A 19,009-nucleotide genomic window follows, 5' to 3' on the forward strand; every position below is an offset into this window, starting at 1 on the left:
GCATCCCTGATTTCATAAGCTTCGGCTGCCGCGTGAACCGAGATTTGGACGCGGCGGAGTGGCCTCTCTTGAACACGATGGGCATCCATGCCATACGGTAAGTACAAAAAGAAAGTTGACTAAACATCCTGTAGCGGTCTAGCACGTTTATTTGAAAAATGCGAATAAATTAGATTCAAAGAATAAATAGGGGCAACGAGTAGCCCGCGACTACGCAGCTGCTTGCAGCTTGCGCAACGACTCGAGCTTCTTGATGGCCTTGGCCTGCTTTCGGCGGTGTAAGAGAGACTTGACTCCGTTGTAGAGCAAGACAGGAGGCGCGATGGCCGCGGCAATGCCGACACTGACGGCAGCTACACCTGTGGCTGCAACCACCACGATGGATTTGGTGACGGCTCGGATCGGCGCGTTCGGACCGAGGGATGTGGATTCGGACTCGAGGAAGGCCAACGGCTTGCACATGGCATCGGTGTGGCGGTCCCACGATACACGGCACAACCAGCAAAACTCAAACTCGCAGTGCGTGCACACCATGTGGGTGCATCCGCCGTGCTTTTCAATGTCGACGTGGCAGTTGGGACACGATCGGACGTCGTGTTCAGTTTGTTGGCGCCAAGTCTTGTATGATACATCCTTGCACCCAAACAAGTGGTAAGGCTCCCCGCAGTCACCACAAGTCGTCGCGGTGCAGGCTTGGCAGTGAATCTTGCGACCTGTGGAGGTCACAGGCTGTCCACAAGGAGGGCAGACGCGACCGGAGCGGACCTTCTCCTTCAATTCAAGATATCGCTGAAAGTGGTCCGTAGTGACGTGTCCGTGAATGTGGTGGGAGGACAGTATAGCAGTGCAGCCAAGACCAGGGCACCGAATTCGACGCACTTGTCCGTCTTGGATCTTAATTTGAAGGTACATTTGTACGCAGCCATTGCAGAAGAAGGACCCGCACGTGGTGCTGCCGCACAAGTTCTTCGCCTGCGACTTTTCAAAGCAAATGGCACATTCTCGCGGCTGGGAGTTGATATCAGCCGACGGAACGAGCGCATTGAGGGCTGGCATTGGTTTCGGAGGCGCCGTTGACAGCTCCGGCGTGATGAGGACGACGTTCATGGTGGCCATCACGAGCGGCGGCGCAGCTTTTTTCAGTGGTTCGACCGTGTCCTGCTCAGGGGACTCGTCAGGCGAAGACGCCTTTACGGGCTCGTACGGTAAGAGAGACAACACGTGTTGATCGGGAGCGGTCATCGTCGTAAAAGCCATGGCGGCGGGTCCGTCTCCGACGCGGTGTTTGCGGAAATGAGCAGCTCATCATCGCATCACAACAGCATTTTCGGCCGTGAAAAAGAGGTTACACCGTAGTACATGCGTTGCAGACGTGTTAAGTGCGAAAAACCTACAGCAGTAATTCTAAAAATAGTGCATTTTTATGTGGGTTCGGCGTCAATTTGGAACATTTTGGCTTGGTATTTTTTATGTTGAATAATATGGACCTGGTCGGGTATTTTATCGTGTACTTAATTGGAGAGTGACACCTACCTCGTACCTCCTGGTGACGACGATCGGAGCAGGCACAAAATAATAAAATTCTGATCTTCCCATAGATTAAAATGGATGCGCGTTTATACTGAAAGGAAGAGAATTGTCGAGATGCATTTCATGTCTTTTAAAATATTGACCTTTATCACGTGGCGGTAAAATACTGATCTCGCGTGCGACTGTTCTGAAAACCCGCCCGGACGACTCACTGCCGCGTTGAATGACGCCCCAACAGCCCATGCGTGGGTGTGGATTGCGGCCGAGACACGGTCCATGGACATTTTGTCCAGTTCGGCGACACTTCGGACGTTTTACAAACGGCGTCGACAGCGGTCGGAGCTTTGTCGTGAGTTCCCTTCACATTATTCGATGCATTTCAAACCAAAGTCGACGTGCGACCTTTCGAACGCAAGGCCATTTTCGCCGAGATGTACAAATAACCGAAAATTTTTGGTTTGACCGCCACATGGACAGCTTCCTCGCGCGGCCCCATTGGATTCCATTTTCACCAGCAGCTTGCTCTCTGGGTCGAGTCAGCCATGGTGGTTGCCCTACAACGTGGGTCCACCAAGACATCTGACCGTACTTTTCGCGTCGTCGTGGCACACCCTCGCAATCATCCTTAAAACTCCCCAAGGACACGCATCTCGATCAAACCTCTGTGCAACACATCTTTTCTTGTCCACGACAACGAGATTGCAAATCTCCTCGCCGCTAGAATTGTAGCGAGAGGGCGGCTGGGCCATGGTGTAGTTGTGTCCCGTACAGTACCTACGGTGCCTTCGTCGCCACGGCACTGGACTGAACCGTAGGTACTTTTGGATCAGGCCCATCGAGCCTCACGCGCTCTCGTCAAACCACAGCATGGGCTGAAAACGCATCCATGGATACATTGCCCCTTTTACGTTTGAATAATTGGGACGATTAAGTGCGCCATCGTGTACCCTGGAATAGTTTTCGGCTGAGGTGCGCTTAGTAGCTAAGATCCCCGAAATTGCTCCGTGATTGGTCCATTCCAAATTGACATTTCTCGAGCCACTCTAAACAATGAGTGGCGACAGAATCTAGTCCCACAGTCCAACAACGAAGGTTCAAGCTGGCATGGCCCGCTTCAACTTGACCAAGTGGCCATGCCCCGCGCGTGTACACAAATCACAAGGCCAACCCCCCGCCGCTCCGGTCAACGTCGTGGATTTGGCGAGTGTTTTGTTCCAAAGACGCAAACCGTCGGCTCCAAATGCGGGTGCGATGCGCGCTCTTGGAAGAGAGGCCCACCCCATTTGTGAAGATGCTGTAGGCCTGTCCAGAGCGAACGAAAGGCCGTCGCCGTGTACAGTACGGTACCCAATACTGGAACTGCAGCCTCCCTCGGCCAAATTACGGTACATTGACCAGAGAGCGCATTTTGGTGGCGTCATTGGCATAAAGGCAGGGGGGTTGTTGGCGGCATGGTAGAGATGGGGTGGCCCGTTGATCCCAACTGGCTGCAGCAATCGTCCCCAAATACTCGATACAGTAGGGGGGCAAGCCCCGTGCCCTCGTTTTGTGCGTTCGGGTCGTTGGCGATCCTGTTCGCGTCGGTGGAAGGAAACGATGGGGACATGAACGAGGGAAGGTTCAGGAATAATTCCCCACATTCAAGTCCCCGCCTCTCGGGGTATGTCGAGTTCCGGAATTGGGAGGTTTAGCACACCCGTCGCAGAGAGCTGGGAAGCCTGTACGGTATACCGACGCAATTCGCTCGCGCACACGAACTGGCTCACTGACGACGACCGCCAGACCATGCTAAAAATGCACGACATCGCACTAAAAAAGCCCCGAAAGACCTCATGAGCTGGACGAATACGTCGGCCTGCACATTGTGCTGAAGGAGTGGAGGAAAACAGTCGCGACTACCGCCGCATAGCCCTCACCCTGCTTTACAGTAAGTGTGCGCGAAATGCATGTGGAACACCAGGCGCGTGGAATTGCCCTATCCAAATTCGAGCCGCCTGTCGTGTGTTGTGCCTGATGTCAAGAGCATCCGCGGTACACTTTACTAGTACGCGACAGACATCCAGACAAGCGCAAAATTGCGGCCATTTGAACCGACGTCTTCTCTGTGCTGGTCGTGCTCGGTCAGCGAAACCTTTGTCGACGCACACGATGTGCTTCTCATGCGACCCCGCAACGGAGCAATTGGATTGTCCATGAATGCTGGTGACGAAATTACTCCAATCAAAATTGCTAAAAGAAGTTTGACGACATCGGATTGGCTATAATTTTAGATCGCGATTGAAACGGCCGCCACGCCGTTGCCGGAACGCCGACACACCCGCCGCTTATCGCGTCGGACTCGAACACAATTGCAATGACTCCCGTGGAGTGTTTGACACGATGAGATACATGCGGATGCCCTCAGAGATTATCCATCAAATCGTGTCCTACCTTCCAGACAGCGAGACCTTCGTCAAGGATGTTGATGCGCTCGACGGAATCGACATGTTAGGCGGCATAGAATTATTCACCACACTTGCAATGGTCGCACTTTCCAATCTCTAGTCACAATTCCACTTGCGAGCTTGTCACGATGAACTTCTTGTTCCAGTAACTACGTCCATGTTACGCGGAAATTCTCGGTCGTGCACATGCACGACTATACGACTTGTTCCTCCGATGCCACACAACCACATCACTCGGCAACGAATTGAGTGATGTCCGAGCGCGTCCAACGTCAAGCTACCCCTGTAGTATGAATATGGCACAGTCGCCTTGCTGAGCTGCCCGTCGTTACTTTGGTCTGGGAAGAACTCAGCCGTGGAAGATTGTGTCCTTACTGCTCTGCCCTACTTTTTTCACACTCTGAAACTTCCGATCTTCATGGAGGTATCGTTCCGAGTGCCAACTGCATCTTCGACCACATTGCATCGTCGCAGTGCCTTTCGAGTTTAGTTTGCGCCTTTGCGCCACCTTTCCCCGACTAACTTGGACGATGGCATTTTCTACAGACCTGCGATGACGAACACATGGCATGTGGTGCCTTCTATCTTGGCTCAAACGGCAACCCGGGCGATGGAATGTGGAGGCACCGGGTCTTGAGCTTCCACTGCACTCTGCGGTCGTCGTCGGCGTTGTGTCGCGACACTTACTTGCCCCACGTGGACATGCATGATTTCAAGGTCCCTTTGGCCATGGCCGAGCTGGAACTGTCGGTTTGTGGGCTCAGTGACACAAACAACACCAGCCTGGCACAAGAGCTTGACCATTCTCGCGTGAAAATGCTGGTTTTGAGCGGCAACGATCAACATGGGGGTGCCGCCGCTTGCTGCAGCGATGCCGATGGCGAGCCACCTCCGCACGTTGGCGCTCTCTTCGTGTAGCTTCGCAGGCGTGGCCATCGAAGTTCATCAAAATGTTCAACTCAATCTGTTGTGGCAATGCTGAACCTCTGCTCAACGCAACCACCGAAGGAGGTGCTAGCTCGATTGTCAACGAGGCTGCGCTCAGAATTGGGGAGGACAAGCACATCTTAACTTGCAAAGAAATTCAAGGATCGCGAATGACTCAAAACCATCCCTCCGGGTTGCTGTCGCGTCTGCTGTAGCCCGCTCAAGCAGTGTATTTAAATGCAGTCGTCCAAGGTAATTGTTGTTGCAAGGAATTGTCAGCGCATGTCACCGACGTCTTTGATGAGCAAGCGCGGAAAAAAGTCGATCATGCAGCCATGCCAGCCCTCGTTGTGACAACACACCTCTGTCTTCGGAAACAGAGGTGAGAAGGTACTGAAAAATTGCTGTCCAAGTCTTAGATTAGCTTGCTCACAACACCTCACAGTCAATCACAACTTCGCCAACAACCAGTCAGAAATGCGGCTATTAAGCTTCGTCGTTCGGATCCACAAGGTCTACATCACGCCCCAAGCAATCGAAGCATGCCTTTGCACGGCTCGGCTAGCGATATCGCCAACATGATCTCACAGCCATTCGCGCAGGCACTGCCGTCGTTTTGTCAACTTTCAAAGTTTGTAAATGAGGTGGATGAGATACCAACATTCTAGGTGCATGTCCTTTGGTCGTCCGAAATTTCAAAAGTACTTAATTAAGGATATTCCTTTTCGTACGCCTTTTGATTGGATGATAACACGTCCGCTGCGTCTCTCTTGTCAACAAGTTTGTTTGCGAAGCCTTAGATCTCTGGCTCCGTGATTTCCTGCGCAAGCTGCTGGTGAATCAATACTGCAAGCACGTTAGAGTTGCTGACAATACCGTGCACCCGGGCTTTGTTGAAGAAGCGTGATTTTCAGCAAGGACGATTTGCTGGCTCAAAGTAGCAGACAACTTGTATGCAGAAGTCAGTGCATGCAGGCACAATGGTACAATGTTTAGAACCGAGGTAACCTGCGGTAATCGGACCTGTCATCACATCTCTACACCTGTGAGGAAACGCGAAGAAATGGCATGTTGTACGTCGGGTTGATTGCCAAAGCGTGCCATCGCTCGGGATTCATGTAGAACGAAATTCCCTTATTTCGTTATCCGGATACGCGGCAATGTGTGATCTTGTTCTTTTCTTCGAAATCGACCGATCGTCAAAGCATGTAGTTCATTCATTCGGAAAGAAGAGTTTCATGGCAGCCGCATCGATGGTCACCATGGAGAGACAACTGCACCCACGTCAACGGACTCCGCTGACTATGACTCGTCCAGACTCGGGCGTCGTCCTACTCCCTAATAACAACGACGGCTACATCAGCGACAGCGACATTGTCGACTTCTATCCATCGTCAGCGTCGTCGTCGACAACAGGCGGAGCGACCAGAGTGGAGCACTGCATGATTTGCTTGGAATCAACAACAGATATTGTGCGGAATGCTGAAAAGCGACGGTCTATCATGGAAGAGAACCGACCCACTGTCGACTTAGACCTGTACGAAGAAGACATTGGTCGGTGCGCCGCTTGCCCGGCGATCTATTGCTACCCATGCTTCCGGGAATACATACGCCACAAGGTTGTCAATGGTGAAGTTCGCGCGAACCAACTTGTGTGTCCTGGTGTGTGCCGTCTGCCACTGACCAAGCGAACACTGCGTCACAACATGTCGGATGTAACCTTCCAGAAGTACATCGACTTTCTCGAGTTGCAGCAGCAGGTGCTCCAAGGCGCTCGATACTGCCCTCGTCCCGAGTGCGGTCAGGTCTTGCCAAAGTCGTCTGCCAAGAAAAATCACAGCCGACGCGTGTACTGCCACGCGTGCGAGAAAGAATCGTGCTTCAAGTGCGGCTCGGACTACCATCCGATTCCCATGTGCGGGGATCGCACTTACAAGTCATGGTGCCGGAATAACCATGTTCAAACGTGTCCAAACTGTACTTGGGCAATCGAGAAGTCTGGCGGGTGCAAGCACATGTCGTGCACCCGGTGCTCGTTCGAGTTCTGCTGGTACTGCCACCAAGACTGGTCCACTCACAGTAAGGTCAAGTGTTACCCGCTTGCGTACGTTCGATCGAAGCATCGTTACTTTGGCCGCACGGTCCCCGTCCGACTCGTTACCAAGACCGTCTTTGCCGGCGTGGCAGCGGGAATTGCCGTTGCAGGCACAGGCGTTGTGCTGGCGGTTCTGCCTCCCGTCCTGCTGTGGCAGTGCGGAGTATACGTCAAGGACAAGATCACAGGTCAGTAGAAGAGTGGTGTTCGAATTTGCAAGTCGGTTTCGTCAGTATAGTTTTTGAAACGTCTCGATGCCTATCCGGAATCATGCACGAAACGCATTGGCCGAATACACATTTATCCGGAACCGGCACCGTTCGAAACGCCTGAAGCGTCGCCAAAATATGTCTTGCAGTAGAATTTGCAGAAGCCTTTTGATTGGATAAATTTGTACATTTATTCCTTCTCCGTGGAATGGAGGGTTTTGATTGGTGTAAAGGTAAAATAATGAGATGTCATTGGCTATAACTCTTGTACGTAGCTGACGGATACGGCGACCATAGTCAACGAAGTCAGTTGCTTCGCTCTCGATTACCGCGCCGGTAGTTGCCGCTGCTGCCCACGATGCTGCAATTTGTCAGGGCAATCGCTGCGTTCAGATGGAAGGGGCAGATGATCGGATACTGGCTGATCTACCTCTCTCAAGGTGCTTTCCTTGGTGCCCTGGGCCCTGCGCTGCAGGAAATGTCGTATCAAGGTAATGCCGTGTCGAGTTACAATCCTGCGTTTGCGTGGCACGCACTCGGATCGATATTGTCGGCGGGTTTCTTGTCCGAAGTGTTGGTTCAAGCGTGCTTGAGTTCTTTTCTCGGTCGCACTGGTCTGCACATCATGCTGGGGACGATGTCCATCGCGCTCACGGCATGGTATGTGTGTTTGCCGTGGGTAAACCAATGGGGCGGGTCAGAGTGGGCGTCATGCTTCTTCTTCGTCAAGGGGTGCGTCGTTGCGATTGTCAACGTCACCATTAACAAGTGCGCGGCGTGGACCGCGTCCGGCAACGAAGCGACCACGCGCCGTGTTGTGAACTCGTTGAATGGCGCATTCGCCGTTGGCACCGTCGTGGTATGTTCAACCTCTCCGTCCCATTTCCATCCCTGCGCGTCTTACCATGGGTGCCGAACTTTCATAGGGTCCAATTCTTGGAATCCTTCAACGTCAAGCCAAGCTTGAGCTCGAATACCTCTTCGTCATGGTTGGGTCGTTGACGCTGATCGCAGCGTTCTTCATTTACTTCACGGACTGTCCGCATCCGTCGGGCGAAGAATCCGCTTCGTTGCTTGGGTACGAATACCTGTTCCAACCGCTGATCAAGACGCACAACCTCGTTGTAGCTATGAAGAAGACTTGCGAAGTGTGCCGCCCGTCCTGCCTAGCCCCATCTCGGGCAGTGTCTTTTTGCATGTCAAGCACGACTTGGGCTCTTCCAACCTGAACCCAGGTACACCCGATCTTGTCGCCCTATCAATCGTTTCATCGTTGCTCGTTCGATAGATTCGTACGACCCGGAAGCAAACTTCATCGTACTGCTTGTGATGATCATTGCAACGCTGTACTATGGCATCCAAATGGGCCTCGCAGCATTCTTGTTCCAGTACTTGGAGTTCGTGATGGCGCTGGGGTACGGCGCCAACCTGCACTCGATCTGCTGTGGCATCATGTGCGTGTTTTGGCTGTCGTTGGCGCTGTCGTACTCGCTGTTTACGTCGTGCTTTTTTGAAAACATGAAGAGCTTAGGGTGGCTCTTTTTCCTGAACGTCCTGTGTGTGTGTACGATGGCGGGGGTCATCTTTGGTCAGAATTTGTTTGGCCCCGAGTACGTTGTCGCCGCCCTAACGTTCCACCTCGTGCTTTTTGCCGTGTTCATCTCGCCGCTCTTCACTGGCACGATCCAAGGCCTGACCAACGTGGTGAACCCTGACCTATTGGCCCGCGTATCGTCGCTGCTCGTGTTTGGGTGCTTTTGCGGCGAAGCCTTTATTCCCGTGCTGATGGGATTTTTTATGGGCGACTACTCGGGATCGGGCTTTGGCGCAGGGACGATCGTGTACATTACGTTTGCCCTCGCCATCACCATGATGCTGACGACAGGGTGGTTCTGGTCCTCTGTCGTCGCCAAGCAACGGACTTCCACGACGGAGGCGGCAAGTGCGGCGCCGTCGCCAGTGAAACCCGTCAAGTAAACGTCCCCGATGACCAACCGTGTGATGAGCCCATCTCACAGACACAGGTTCGCTCAGGTTGTGTTTTAGTGGTGCGGTCCCTTCATCACGGACGTGATCGTCAACATACGTCGTCAACATGAAATACTTTATCACGTTCGTTTTCTACGCAAACGAGCGTCGACAAGAGTGACTCGTTATTGAGCATCGCCATGTGTGAATGCGCTTGGATGGCCCTCCTCTTGGCACTCGGGAATGATCTTCGTGCCAGCCATGGTACTGCTGCACTCGACGACTAGCTTACACTGCAATGCGTCAAGCGACTGTGGTTTGGCACGGTGCAGCCACCCAGTGTTCCAGCAGGTCAGTGTCGAGAATATGGGCAAAGACTAGGTTTCAAGTCGACCCTCGATTATTCATCACGGAGCAGGAGTTGCCAGTCGTGTTCCGGCAATGGTGGGGAACTCGAAGCGGTCACGAAGGCAGACCGTCCGTAACTCGACGTATCGTCGACGCTCAACAAGCACAATGGACTGAATCCTTTCTTGGGATCAGTCAAACTTGACGGTGGCTTCATCGGTTAGCCGAGACGGGGGAGTCGCCGATGAGCTCGACACAGTAGCTTCCGCCGCGGCGAAACGACTATAACGCGATTCGAGACATTGCCCTTACACTCGATATGGTGACGAATCAGCTTCGTACCTGTTGAACTCCGTTTCGTCGATCGAGAGCATGCTGGCGTCCAGCACCAAGATAAATTCAATTGCACTGCGCAGGTTGACAAAGCAGTACCCCGCCCTACCACCAAAAGTCACCGACGGTCTACAGATGCATCGCAACACTCTACTTGGACATAAGATCGGCCGGGTTTCGGTACGCAGCAATGTACTCGGCGTTCGACACCAAGCTTGGGACTTGCGAATGGAGCACAAGGTAGATGAACACGGGCAAAAAGTCGTCCGCGCCTACGTCAGTTGAAACATGCACGGACGGCGAAGGAATGCACACCTGGTCGGCTCATGACGTCGCTGCCGCGCGCGAGGTTGAGGACGCTAAAGATGATGCTGCAGCACCGCACGATGCAATTGATCTTGTCGCCAGGAGACCGGTACTCGTTGATGTGCCGGAGCTCGTCTTGGGCAATGCTCCACACGACCTCGTTGCGCATGCTGGGCTTGATATCGAGCATATCGGGTGTGACAAACTGCGATAGCACTTGCATCCGCCGCCAGAGCGCGGCATCTTCGGCTTTCCACGCTGCGCTTTCTCGCAATTTGTGCAACGGCACGTCGGCCAACTTGTCCATGACGTACTTTTCAATGCCGTCGCGAGCGTGACGCAGTATCCGCTCGGGGGCGTGGCGCCATGCGGGATGGGTCGCCAAGGTTTCGTCAATCGATCGGAAAAACTCCTCGCATCGCTGCTGAAACGACTCATGACCGTAAAAGATGTAATCGACAAAGTGGGCGGACGTTGGAGGGCTAACCATGCAAAACCCAAGTAAACCTCTAAAGCAACTTGGCAAAGGTGGAGCATACCAGCCATCGCCACGGGGTCCGAGAACTGACCCAACGAATCGCCGAATTGCCTCGACTATGTCCTTGGAGCCAGGCAAGCTTAGCCGCTCCAAAAACACCGAGTAGGACAGCTCTTCCAACTCCTCGTCCTGCTTGTCCTAGTCGGGAATGGTTAAACATCTCAGGGACGGCAATTCTCTGGTTTGTACTCGTTTGATTTTGGCTTGCACAAGAGGCTGGTTGCTCGTGTCGGCGTATTCGTCCATACCGGCAAAGAGCGGATCGGACTGGCGGCGCTCCTCCGTCGGCTGCAGGATGTCCTCAGCGGATTCGTGATTAAATAGCCCAAAGTCACTGACACTGAGTCGTTTACTGCTGTGTCGTCGAACCGCGGGACGGAGAAAGCCAGACTTGTTCGCATAGGCTGGCATAATTGTTGTTGCTGACGATGATGACTGCTGGACCTGGCTGCCCGAGGTGGCATCCGTGTTCAAGAGTTGATCCAGCGCCGAATTAAGAGCCGCCAAGTCGGTGGCCCCAGAGCCAACCGCTGATGATCTCGTGGAAGGTGATGCTGGTGGCACCGTGGTGTCGTGGAATGCCTCTAGGACCAAGCCGACGCTGTCGGCATCGAACCCCATACTGTCTAAGTGACCCAAAAGCATTTCCTTTGCCGTTCGTTTGACGCAAGGAGGTGATGGTGCCGACGACAGCATGGACGATTCCCGCAGCGCCGAGTATTGTTGCAAGTGCGCGTCGGACGACGCCGTGTTTGTCGTGGCATAGATCGCTGCAATCGTTTCGTCTTGTTGTTCGACTGCAACCAAGAGAAGATCATAGCGTTCGCGCAGCTGGAACAGCTCCATGTCACGCGCCTTCAATGCTCCTTGAAGGTCCTGTACTTGGTTGCGCAGGAACTGCAGCTCGGACATGTACTTGTCTTCCATCGTGACACCCTCGCCGTCGTCGACACCATCGGCTTCTTCTACTTCGTCCTGGTTGTCGTCCGACGAGTCGGTGGACACACGGTCCATTTCGTCGAGCTTGGGCTGAATAACCTTCTTCATTCCATCACGTTGCACCACATCTTTTTGTCGCATCAGACGCGTTAACCGCGCCTCGCTCATCTCGGGTTGCGCCTCCGCCATGCCGATGGAATATGGTAGATCTAATTTTCCATCATTTCATTGGTCGTTTTTGTAACGGGTAACTGTTGCTTCGGGGTTTCTCTTTTGTGTTGTTTAAAATTACATACAAAGAGCAAGATATTTATGGTCCAGAGAATTGTATTTTTCCATTATCGAATGACAGTCCCCCAAGGACACGGAAGCTGCGAGGGACGTGCGAAGCAAACGGAGCTGCATGACACCGGTCATCCTTCAAGGCATGCACGTGGCACGCATGGTACTTTGATCATGTGGAAGTGCTGAGGTGCATGTTAGTTGAAACATCATGGGTTTGTCCAGGTTGCACGTACACACGACAGAGCTGGCCCAAGAAAGCGACTTGGACAACAAATTCTAGAGGCCTCATTAAGGATCTCCCAGCATGGACGATGGTGTGAGAATGGAGCATGGTATGTCAGGTGAGCTCGCGTTGCGTCGCATATGCCGTTGTGAGGAGGAGGAACGGGAAGTGAATTCATATTTGTGCACCGAATGCCATGGTGAGCAGAGATGTCTTTTTAAGCTTGAATGGGTACAAAGCATGCTCATGGCCGTGTAGCAGGAGGTTCGTCGCCAACCGTGTACGTGCTGGGCAGGAACACTGCAGCTCCAGCCGCACCACCTTTCCATCCAAGCATGGGCGAGTCGCACACCATGCCTTCAGACTTGCGTCCGCCAACCGTTGCTTTCTTCACCTCGACGTCCTCTCCGTCGATGGACACGATGGACCCCACTGTCGCCACAACGATATACCTTGTTTCACCATCGTCCACGCGGGCGTTGGTCACAATGGTCAACTCCTCACTGCCGTCGACGTCCACTTGTACCTTCACAGCGCGCAATTTCGTTTTGGGAATTGCTTCCACGGACACGACACGCGCAATCTTGTAGCCAGTGAAGCGACTTGCACTGGAGCCCGCCGGACGTGGCGCTTCACACGCCACGCACTCGACTTCGTCGGCAGCGTTGTCTTGCTCGCATTCCTCGCAGATCCAGTCCTTGGCCATCCTTGCACTGCGTCAAGAATGCAATATTCCTCGAAACCTGACTCGAGTTCGTAACTTTGTTATAATATAAGAGTAGTCAAATTGTGAATACTCGTGCAATAAATTTATATAACAAATGTTATTCAAATTTCACTGCCACTTTACTGCATCAAAACGCAGTTCGACTCTATTAGGTACGGTACCTACATAAAGTTCGAGTTCGTGGCCGTTGGAGCACGATGGAGATGGACCTGGACGAGGTCAATGGGCACATCGAGTCATGCGTGGAAGCTATGGACGCACTGCATGCCGAGTTGAACGTGCTCCGAAAGATTATCTACAAGAATACAAACCAGCACCGTCGAGCCAACTACTTTCAATACCTCGTTCATGTACGCACCATTCCCGTGGTCATCCTTCCTGTAACAGGAGAGGTCATTTGACACTCGTAGGTCAAACGACTCCATCGCGCTGTGAAACCAGACAAAACAAAACATACGATCAAGTCGATTCTCCAGGTTTTGGATGCCCTGAAAGTGAAGGATGCGAGCATGCATCACGTGTCGTGGAAAGTTCTGTGCAGCGGCGACTTCAAGACGAAGGTCGACTCTGTGCTGCGCCAACTCGTCGCTCTGATCGAGACGTATGTGGATGCGATGGAGGCAGAGAAGAAGGCATACATAGCACTCGGGATGCAATATGCCATGACGTTCTTCATGCCATTCTGTGTCGTGACAACGAGTCTCCTCGGACGGCTTTACACCCTGCACCAGACGCTTCTCGTCCGTTTTACTGAAGCCCATCATGCCATAACTCTTGCGTATTTGGCTCAATCGACGTTGGCAAACCCACTGTACGCCAGCACGATAGCTACCCAACTTGCAAGCTACAGGTTGCCTCCCCATGTGGTCGTCAGACTAGATTTGAGCCAGTCGCTCGACAACTGAACCGCTACAGAATGGCGAATTTGTGAGTTTATGATAAAGTATAAACCAACTGGAAGCCCTGCCATTGAGAATCGGCGGGTGGTCAAAAATGCCTTCGACAACGATCCACGAGCGCCATCGAAGTCTCTCAATCCCTTGCCTCAACTCGTTGCCCTCACGCACTTCATACGCCCTATTGCTGCAAGTAATTTGTAAAAAGGGTAATCCGGCATAAGGGAAACCTTGGCCAGCCCCACCTACGTAAAGCGGTATTGGCTGCCGTGAGCACACGAAGTACATATCAATCATGCCGCCTTTCCACCAGCGCGATAGGGCGCTGCGACTTGCTCGTCGTTGCCAGAGATACCGCTAGCTCGGCATGATCAAATGGCCACATTGCCTCCTGCGCCCGTTTCACAAGTGTCAAATGTCTCCAGGATAGGGCTAGGGTAAATGTATCCAATAGCATCACACTATTTGACGAAATAGCCAATCAACGTACAGATCTGTCCATGATGACCCCGAAACCGGATGTGATGACTTGGCGGGGCTCGGCCACGTCCGCAACGGACCGCTCCTGCGAGAATGACCTCGCCCAGGATCAAGCCGCAGCCTTTCGCGAGTGTCGCGCGTTTCCGACGAAGTCGAATTGTATGCTATACCCCCAACAAGGATCCTTTCAGTCCACTGTTTTTTCGAGCTTCGCCGCGTGCGGCAGAGCAAAGGCCGCCCCGCCAAAGCGTCGCCGTTGGAGGAGGCGCGGCACGAGTCAATACTTGGGGTCGTGTGGATTGCTGTGAAGGGTCGTCGCGGAAAGTTCTCGCGTCTTGGGACTGTCGTGTGCCCAGTCCACGGAAGAGGCTGACGTTGTACAGTATCCCGGCTAACAAATCCATCATCCAACCGAGTCAGCGTCCGTGCTTATAAAGTTTAGTTAGCCCACCCAAACGTTGAGCCTGGCTTGGCATGCTTGCGCTCTCACGTTGCTTTACCCTTGGATGAATAGCACCTTTGCCCATACAGCAGCAACTGCTCGTTCCTGCACCGTGCACAAGGACCACCGTCGTGGATGACGTTTGCAAACGCAACACCTTTTCGAGCTTGGATCGTTCCCGTGCAATGTTACAAGAATGGCTCCCTCGTGCCGGGTCGAAACGCACTCACTGTACTCGTGTGGACCGTTGTGACGTTCTCGACCATGACGCACGTACGTTTTGGTGGGTGACGTCCAAGGGCAACGACAACCACGACCTGTACGCTGTCCATTGTCGAATCGAGTCCATGGCTTTCGCGGACAATCCAGTAGATTCTGCACTTACTTGACCGCTTCAAGCCATGCGCACCTCTCCCTGAATGCAGTACAGCCAGCCCCAACCTGCGCATGGGTGGCATCGCATGGCATACTCAGTCGGCACTTTCAACTTTGGCCACGTATGCACGACAGGAAAACCTCTCTCTTTCAGTAGCCTTTGAGAATATTGACATGAACATACCCCAATTCCCTGGGTAAAATAACCACTCGTGACCCTTTGCAACATAATGTTTGAGCATATTGAATATTTTGTAATTTTGAAGTGTTCCAATCCAAGAATTTGGCGACAAATTCTTGATGGGTCATCAACACAGCGTTCGTTGGAGTAGAAAAGGCCACCGGGTGAACATGGGCTCGTTTAACATGCTGCCGACGACTGTCTTGGTCGATTCCCAAAGGCTGCAGCAGGCGCATCAACCCCAGACGACGTATCCTTTGCGGTCGTGGATAGGATGAGGACGCGGGGGGATCGCAAGTCGGGATCGACATCGTGGCATGCGGCGACATTGTGGGGGTTGGTTTCAAAGCTACTGCGGTGCATTTTGACAGGAGAAAGCTGAAAGTTGCGCTGGTTGTGGTTTTTGGTCGTTGCTCCGTCAAGTGGAACGACAACCTTCGTGGCCACCTTAGCACTCTGGTCCCTCGACAAGTCCTCGCTCGACCCCATCACAGTTGAATTTCCCACCCACCATCCACTCGATCCCAGGTCAATGCCACAACACGAAGCGTTTACGGTGCAGCAACTCGAGGAGTACTTTCACATGCCGCTCAAGAAGGCGGCCATGTTGCTCGGGACCTACGAAGGCGCGCTCATCCGAGCATGTCGACGACACGACATTGCAAAATGGCCATATCGACAGCTCGCCAAGATCGACCGTCAAATGCGGTACATGGACGAAGTCATGACCAAGCTCCACGAATGCAACGAACCCACAGCCTTGGACAAGACGACGGCGCGTCGTCGACAGCTCCAACGACGCTACGCAGTCATCAAGGAGAACACATGTGCAAGCCGTCGTAGCACAAATGCCGATCCGAAGCTGCTGCTATCGTTCATTTTGAATCCCTAATTGTGTCGTCGTCAGCGTTGTTTCACTCTAAATCGAATCGTCTGTGTCCATCACATTTGGCTGTGGAAGTTGCATCCAGACACGCACACCTCTCTAATCCCAGAAAGGACGAAGGACCCTCCTTTCGAACGTTTGCATCCGCTGATGGGAGCCGCCCGGCGGAAGAGAGTAGGGTGCGGCGGCATGGGACGCGCGCGGCAATTTCTGTGCGTGATCAACCGAATGTATATACACGGTTGGCGGCGAGTGTCCGTTTCGATGTTTCGAACGAGGCATAATGGTTCTGAGCCGTTCGAACATATATATTAGTCCCCCTTCTTAGTTCCCTACTTAAGTATATTTATTTTAGTTTTCAACCTCCCTCTTCGAACGGCCGTAAAAATATCGAAGCGAACAAGACATTGGCAGACAGGAACGCGAGTAAGTTCGACTGACAGGCGAATGAACGCAGCAGGAAGCGGCGGCGTCGGACCATACTTCATGGGGGGAGCTGGTGACCCCGGAATCCCGAACGCGGCTGCCATGAATTTCAACATGGGGTTTATGATGAATTCACCCGGCGCCTCGACCGACGGCGCGAGTATGAATGTGCACATGAGCAGTTTTGGCACGAACACTGGCGATGGTGCTGGGTTGACCCCGCCTTCCACGTCCGCCATGGGCAGCGCCGCGAACTCCAGCGGTAACAGTAGCTTCAACCGTGGTAATTACCGATGCAGTCGATGCGGCGAACCCAAGAAAGGCCACGTGTGTCCATACCAACCCGCCAACTACAAGTGCAGCAAGTGTGGCAACCTGAAGCGGTCTTGTACGTGCGGGGCACCCCAGAAGAGCAACATCGAGATTCAGTGCGCGATGGACGAGCACATGACAGTCGCTCGGCTCGATCGCAGCGCGCAGGGTGTCACTGACTTTCACGAGTCGATTCGGTCCTTCGTCGAAGGGTCGGCAGCGTCGTAGTCGACACCGTTCGAGTCCTCAGATGCCACAGCCCCTCACGGTTCTTTCACCCAGTATATATATATCAACGAACACCCTCCTCAACGTTTCGTCCTCTTAAAGTGCTGCCTCACGGACGGCTGATCTTTTGCGCAATTTCGCCCATGTCGTGTGTCAACTTGGACGCGTTTTCGTCGATCCACAGCAACGAGTTGTGGTGGACATTGAGCACCTTGAGGATCTGTGCAATCGGCTGGTGCAAGTCGTCGTTGTCGTCGCCGCCATTGGCCGCTAGCGACGTCTGGTTGAGGCGTTCGATGGTTTCCTTGAGCGCCGTCGACATCATGTTGAGCTGCGTGTCGATGTCGACCGAGAGCTGCAGCGTCGCTTCGCGCTCGAGGTCGGCGGCGTCGGGGATCTGCCGGTTCGACTCGAACATTTTGTCCACACTTGATTCCAATTGCTACGGGCATGTCAGCCCGCGTGCGTTCACGGACACACTACCTCGAGCGTCGATTCGAGTTCTGTCTGGTAGGAGGTGATTGTGTCCAAGTTGGCGTTGAGCTCCTTCTGCGCCACTTGCAAGCGGCGCACGTCGATGGCGAGTTCGCCCAGCTTCGTTTGGTTTTGCATCAATTCCGTGTCCCAATGGCTAACTGCGCACCAAAACCAATTCAAGCGCGAAATGACATGGTGTCGCTACAAACCTCGAACCGCTTCGTTCGTAAACGTCGTTGCGTGGCTTTCCAATTGCTCGCTCCACATGTTGATGATGTCTTCAACTTTCTTGTCCATGTATTCGGCCGGTGGCTTGTCTTGCGGCGTCGCAGCAGCTGCACCGACGAAGTTATAAAGTCACACAAGTGGGAGACGGCGGGGTACCTGCTCCTGTAGTTGATGCGCCAGCTCCTCCGGTGGAAGAAGCAGGAAGGGAAAACGCCGACCCGGTTGCGGGTGTCGTTGTAGAAGGCATCGAAGTCGCACCGGTACCTGTGGCTGCTCCACCAAAACTGAATGTAGTCGCAGCGGGTTTGTCCGTTGCAGGAGTGGTGCTGGTAGTGGTGGCGGCAGCAGTTGTCGAGTCTGCTGGTTTGGTAGCCCCTCCAAACGAAAACCCAGTCGAAGGGGTGGTGGAAGTCGCAGTCGTTCCGCCCAACGAAAACGCTGGCGCGGTGGTTGCTGAAGCAGTGGCTGCTGGGGTTGCAGCCGCATTACCTCCGAACGAAAACCCAGTGCTCGAAGGAGTGGCAGCAGTAGTTGTTGCCGCGGGAGTGCTCGACGTTTTTGCTCCGCCAAACGAAAATCCTTTACTCCCAGCTGCAGGTGCCGCCTCTGTGGTTGCCGGGGCGGTAGATGTCGCTGGCGCGCCAAAGCTGAACCCTGTTGTGGCCGGGGTTGTTGTCGCAGAACTTGTAGGAGCTGCAGCGCCGCCGAAGGAAAACCCAGTCGTTGCAGGTGCAGCGGTGGATGTCGTCGCAGAACTTGCAGGAGCTGCAGCTCCACCAAAGGAGAAACCAGTTGTGGATGGGGTGGTCGTCGCAGCAGCAGCAGGAGCAGCAGCTCCTCCGAACGAAAAACCGGTGGTTGCAGGAGTTGTCGTCGAAGCAGCAGTAGGAGCTGCACTTCCACCAAACGAAAAACCCGTTGACGGTGCAGCTGTGGTGGATGTAGGGGTAGCAGACGCACCGCCAAAACTGAAACCTGTAGAAGGAGCTGCGGCAGGTGCTGCTGGCGCGGCACTGCCAAACGTGAACCCACCAGTAGGCGCCGAAGCACCACCCGCCGCGGGAGCAGACCCAAACGAGAAGCTCATGATGCTTGGTGTTAAACTGTGCGTGATGGACGCCACTTGCGAATAATATAACCTACTTTTTGTATAGACTTGGAATCGTGCACTTAAAATTGCCTGTACTTCGTTTAACGTTCTTTTGG

At 53.4% G+C, this 19,009-nt stretch overlaps 9 protein-coding genes across 10 annotated transcripts; 5 read left to right on the forward strand and 4 right to left on the reverse strand.

The window, feature by feature from the left end:
• Positions 1 to 120: 120 nt before the first annotated feature.
• Positions 121 to 1,327, reverse strand: H310_06048. 2 transcript variants are annotated; one of them, XM_008870951.1, is made up of 2 exons: positions 1,205 to 1,327; positions 121 to 1,158 (listed from the first exon to the last, which is right to left on the reverse strand). In XM_008870951.1, the coding sequence occupies exons 1-2, from the start codon at positions 1,307 to 1,309 to the stop codon at positions 211 to 213; spliced, it is 1,053 nt and encodes a 350-aa protein (XP_008869173.1). In that variant the 5' UTR covers positions 1,310 to 1,327; the 3' UTR covers positions 121 to 210. The 2 variants fall into 2 exon arrangements, with proteins under 2 accessions (XP_008869173.1, XP_008869174.1); XM_008870952.1 differs by having other exon boundaries at positions 121 to 1,319.
• A 4,794-nt stretch (positions 1,328 to 6,121) lies between these two features.
• On the forward strand, positions 6,122 to 7,411 carry H310_06049 (hypothetical protein). The gene has a single exon (XM_008870953.1). It carries the CDS (start codon positions 6,140 to 6,142, stop codon positions 7,190 to 7,192), a length of 1,053 nt encoding a protein of 350 aa, XP_008869175.1. The 5' UTR covers positions 6,122 to 6,139; the 3' UTR covers positions 7,193 to 7,411.
• Positions 7,412 to 7,485: 74 nt separating this feature from the next.
• H310_06050 (hypothetical protein) lies at positions 7,486 to 9,316 on the forward strand. The gene is made up of 4 exons (XM_008870954.1): positions 7,486 to 8,064; positions 8,132 to 8,283; positions 8,334 to 8,440; positions 8,494 to 9,316. The coding sequence occupies exons 1-4, from the start codon at positions 7,564 to 7,566 to the stop codon at positions 9,180 to 9,182; spliced, it is 1,449 nt and encodes a 482-aa protein (XP_008869176.1). The 5' UTR covers positions 7,486 to 7,563; the 3' UTR covers positions 9,183 to 9,316.
• Positions 9,317 to 9,397: 81 nt separating this feature from the next.
• H310_06051 (hypothetical protein) lies at positions 9,398 to 11,842 on the reverse strand. Its single transcript, XM_008870955.1, has 6 exons — positions 10,888 to 11,842; positions 10,700 to 10,836; positions 10,170 to 10,642; positions 10,009 to 10,126; positions 9,864 to 9,959; positions 9,398 to 9,803 (listed from the first exon to the last, which is right to left on the reverse strand). The coding sequence occupies exons 1-6, from the start codon at positions 11,824 to 11,826 to the stop codon at positions 9,713 to 9,715; spliced, it is 1,854 nt and encodes a 617-aa protein (XP_008869177.1). The 5' UTR covers positions 11,827 to 11,842; the 3' UTR covers positions 9,398 to 9,712.
• Positions 11,843 to 12,287: 445 nt separating this feature from the next.
• H310_06052 (hypothetical protein) lies at positions 12,288 to 12,881 on the reverse strand. Its single transcript, XM_008870956.1, has one exon. It carries the CDS (start codon positions 12,849 to 12,851, stop codon positions 12,390 to 12,392), a length of 462 nt encoding a protein of 153 aa, XP_008869178.1. The 5' UTR covers positions 12,852 to 12,881; the 3' UTR covers positions 12,288 to 12,389.
• Positions 12,882 to 13,025: 144 nt separating this feature from the next.
• Positions 13,026 to 13,869, forward strand: H310_06053 (hypothetical protein). Its single transcript, XM_008870957.1, has 2 exons — positions 13,026 to 13,222; positions 13,283 to 13,869. The coding sequence occupies exons 1-2, from the start codon at positions 13,070 to 13,072 to the stop codon at positions 13,775 to 13,777; spliced, it is 648 nt and encodes a 215-aa protein (XP_008869179.1). The 5' UTR covers positions 13,026 to 13,069; the 3' UTR covers positions 13,778 to 13,869.
• Positions 13,870 to 15,778: 1,909 nt separating this feature from the next.
• Positions 15,779 to 16,138, forward strand: H310_06054 (hypothetical protein; the record flags this gene model as incomplete). Its single annotated transcript, XM_008870958.1, has 1 exon — positions 15,779 to 16,138. One exon carries the CDS (start codon positions 15,779 to 15,781, stop codon positions 16,136 to 16,138), a length of 360 nt encoding a protein of 119 aa, XP_008869180.1.
• Positions 16,139 to 16,548: 410 nt separating this feature from the next.
• Positions 16,549 to 17,195, forward strand: H310_06055 (hypothetical protein). The gene has a single exon (XM_008870959.1). It carries the CDS (start codon positions 16,580 to 16,582, stop codon positions 17,096 to 17,098), a length of 519 nt encoding a protein of 172 aa, XP_008869181.1. The 5' UTR covers positions 16,549 to 16,579; the 3' UTR covers positions 17,099 to 17,195.
• Positions 16,550 to 18,923, reverse strand: H310_06056 (hypothetical protein). The gene is made up of 4 exons (XM_008870960.1): positions 17,960 to 18,923; positions 17,785 to 17,910; positions 17,582 to 17,733; positions 16,550 to 17,540 (listed from the first exon to the last, which is right to left on the reverse strand). Exons 1-4 carry the CDS (start codon positions 18,888 to 18,890, stop codon positions 17,208 to 17,210), a joined length of 1,542 nt encoding a protein of 513 aa, XP_008869182.1. The 5' UTR covers positions 18,891 to 18,923; the 3' UTR covers positions 16,550 to 17,207.
• Between the last annotated feature and the right edge of the window lie 86 nt (positions 18,924 to 19,009).

Source organism: Aphanomyces invadans (assembly GCF_000520115.1).
Source record: "Aphanomyces invadans strain NJM9701 unplaced genomic scaffold supercont1.10, whole genome shotgun sequence".
Taxonomy (NCBI): Eukaryota; Oomycota; class Saprolegniomycetes; order Saprolegniales; family Verrucalvaceae; genus Aphanomyces; species Aphanomyces invadans.

Excerpts from the sequence above, each read along its gene's own strand:
- H310_06053 (XM_008870957.1), top strand. The coding sequence starts at position 13,070 with ATGGAGATGGACCTGGACGAGGTCAATGGGCACATCGAGTCATGCGTG. Across the intron at positions 13,223-13,282 it reads ACTTTCAATACCTCGTTCAT|GTCAAACGACTCCATCGCGC; the intron begins GTACGCACCATT and ends TGACACTCGTAG.
- H310_06055 (XM_008870959.1), top strand. The coding sequence starts at position 16,580 with ATGAACGCAGCAGGAAGCGGCGGCGTCGGACCATACTTCATGGGGGGA.
- H310_06051 (XM_008870955.1), bottom strand. The coding sequence starts at position 11,826 with ATGGCGGAGGCGCAACCCGAGATGAGCGAGGCGCGGTTAACGCGTCTG. Across the intron at positions 9,960-10,008 it reads CCGGCCGATCTTATGTCCAA|GGCGGGGTACTGCTTTGTCA; the intron begins GTAGAGTGTTGC and ends TTTTGGTGGTAG. Across the intron at positions 9,804-9,863 it reads GACGAAACGGAGTTCAACAG|TCGTTTCGCCGCGGCGGAAG; the intron begins GTACGAAGCTGA and ends ATCGCGTTATAG.
- H310_06050 (XM_008870954.1), top strand. The coding sequence starts at position 7,564 with ATGCTGCAATTTGTCAGGGCAATCGCTGCGTTCAGATGGAAGGGGCAG. Across the intron at positions 8,065-8,131 it reads TCGCCGTTGGCACCGTCGTG|GGTCCAATTCTTGGAATCCT; the intron begins GTATGTTCAACC and ends GAACTTTCATAG. Across the intron at positions 8,284-8,333 it reads GAATCCGCTTCGTTGCTTGG|CTATGAAGAAGACTTGCGAA; the intron begins GTACGAATACCT and ends ACCTCGTTGTAG.
- H310_06048 (XM_008870951.1), bottom strand. The coding sequence starts at position 1,309 with ATGATGAGCTGCTCATTTCCGCAAACACCGCGTCGGAGACGGACCCGC. Across the intron at positions 1,159-1,204 it reads CACGTGTTGTCTCTCTTACC|GACACGGTCGAACCACTGAA; the intron begins GTACGAGCCCGT and ends TCCCCTGAGCAG.
- H310_06056 (XM_008870960.1), bottom strand. The coding sequence starts at position 18,890 with ATGAGCTTCTCGTTTGGGTCTGCTCCCGCGGCGGGTGGTGCTTCGGCG. Across the intron at positions 17,911-17,959 it reads CGCATCAACTACAGGAGCAG|CTGCTGCGACGCCGCAAGAC; the intron begins GTACCCCGCCGT and ends TCGTCGGTGCAG. Across the intron at positions 17,541-17,581 it reads AACTCGAATCGACGCTCGAG|CAATTGGAATCAAGTGTGGA; the intron begins GTAGTGTGTCCG and ends ACATGCCCGTAG.
- H310_06052 (XM_008870956.1), bottom strand. The coding sequence starts at position 12,851 with ATGGCCAAGGACTGGATCTGCGAGGAATGCGAGCAAGACAACGCTGCC.
- H310_06049 (XM_008870953.1), top strand. The coding sequence starts at position 6,140 with ATGGCAGCCGCATCGATGGTCACCATGGAGAGACAACTGCACCCACGT.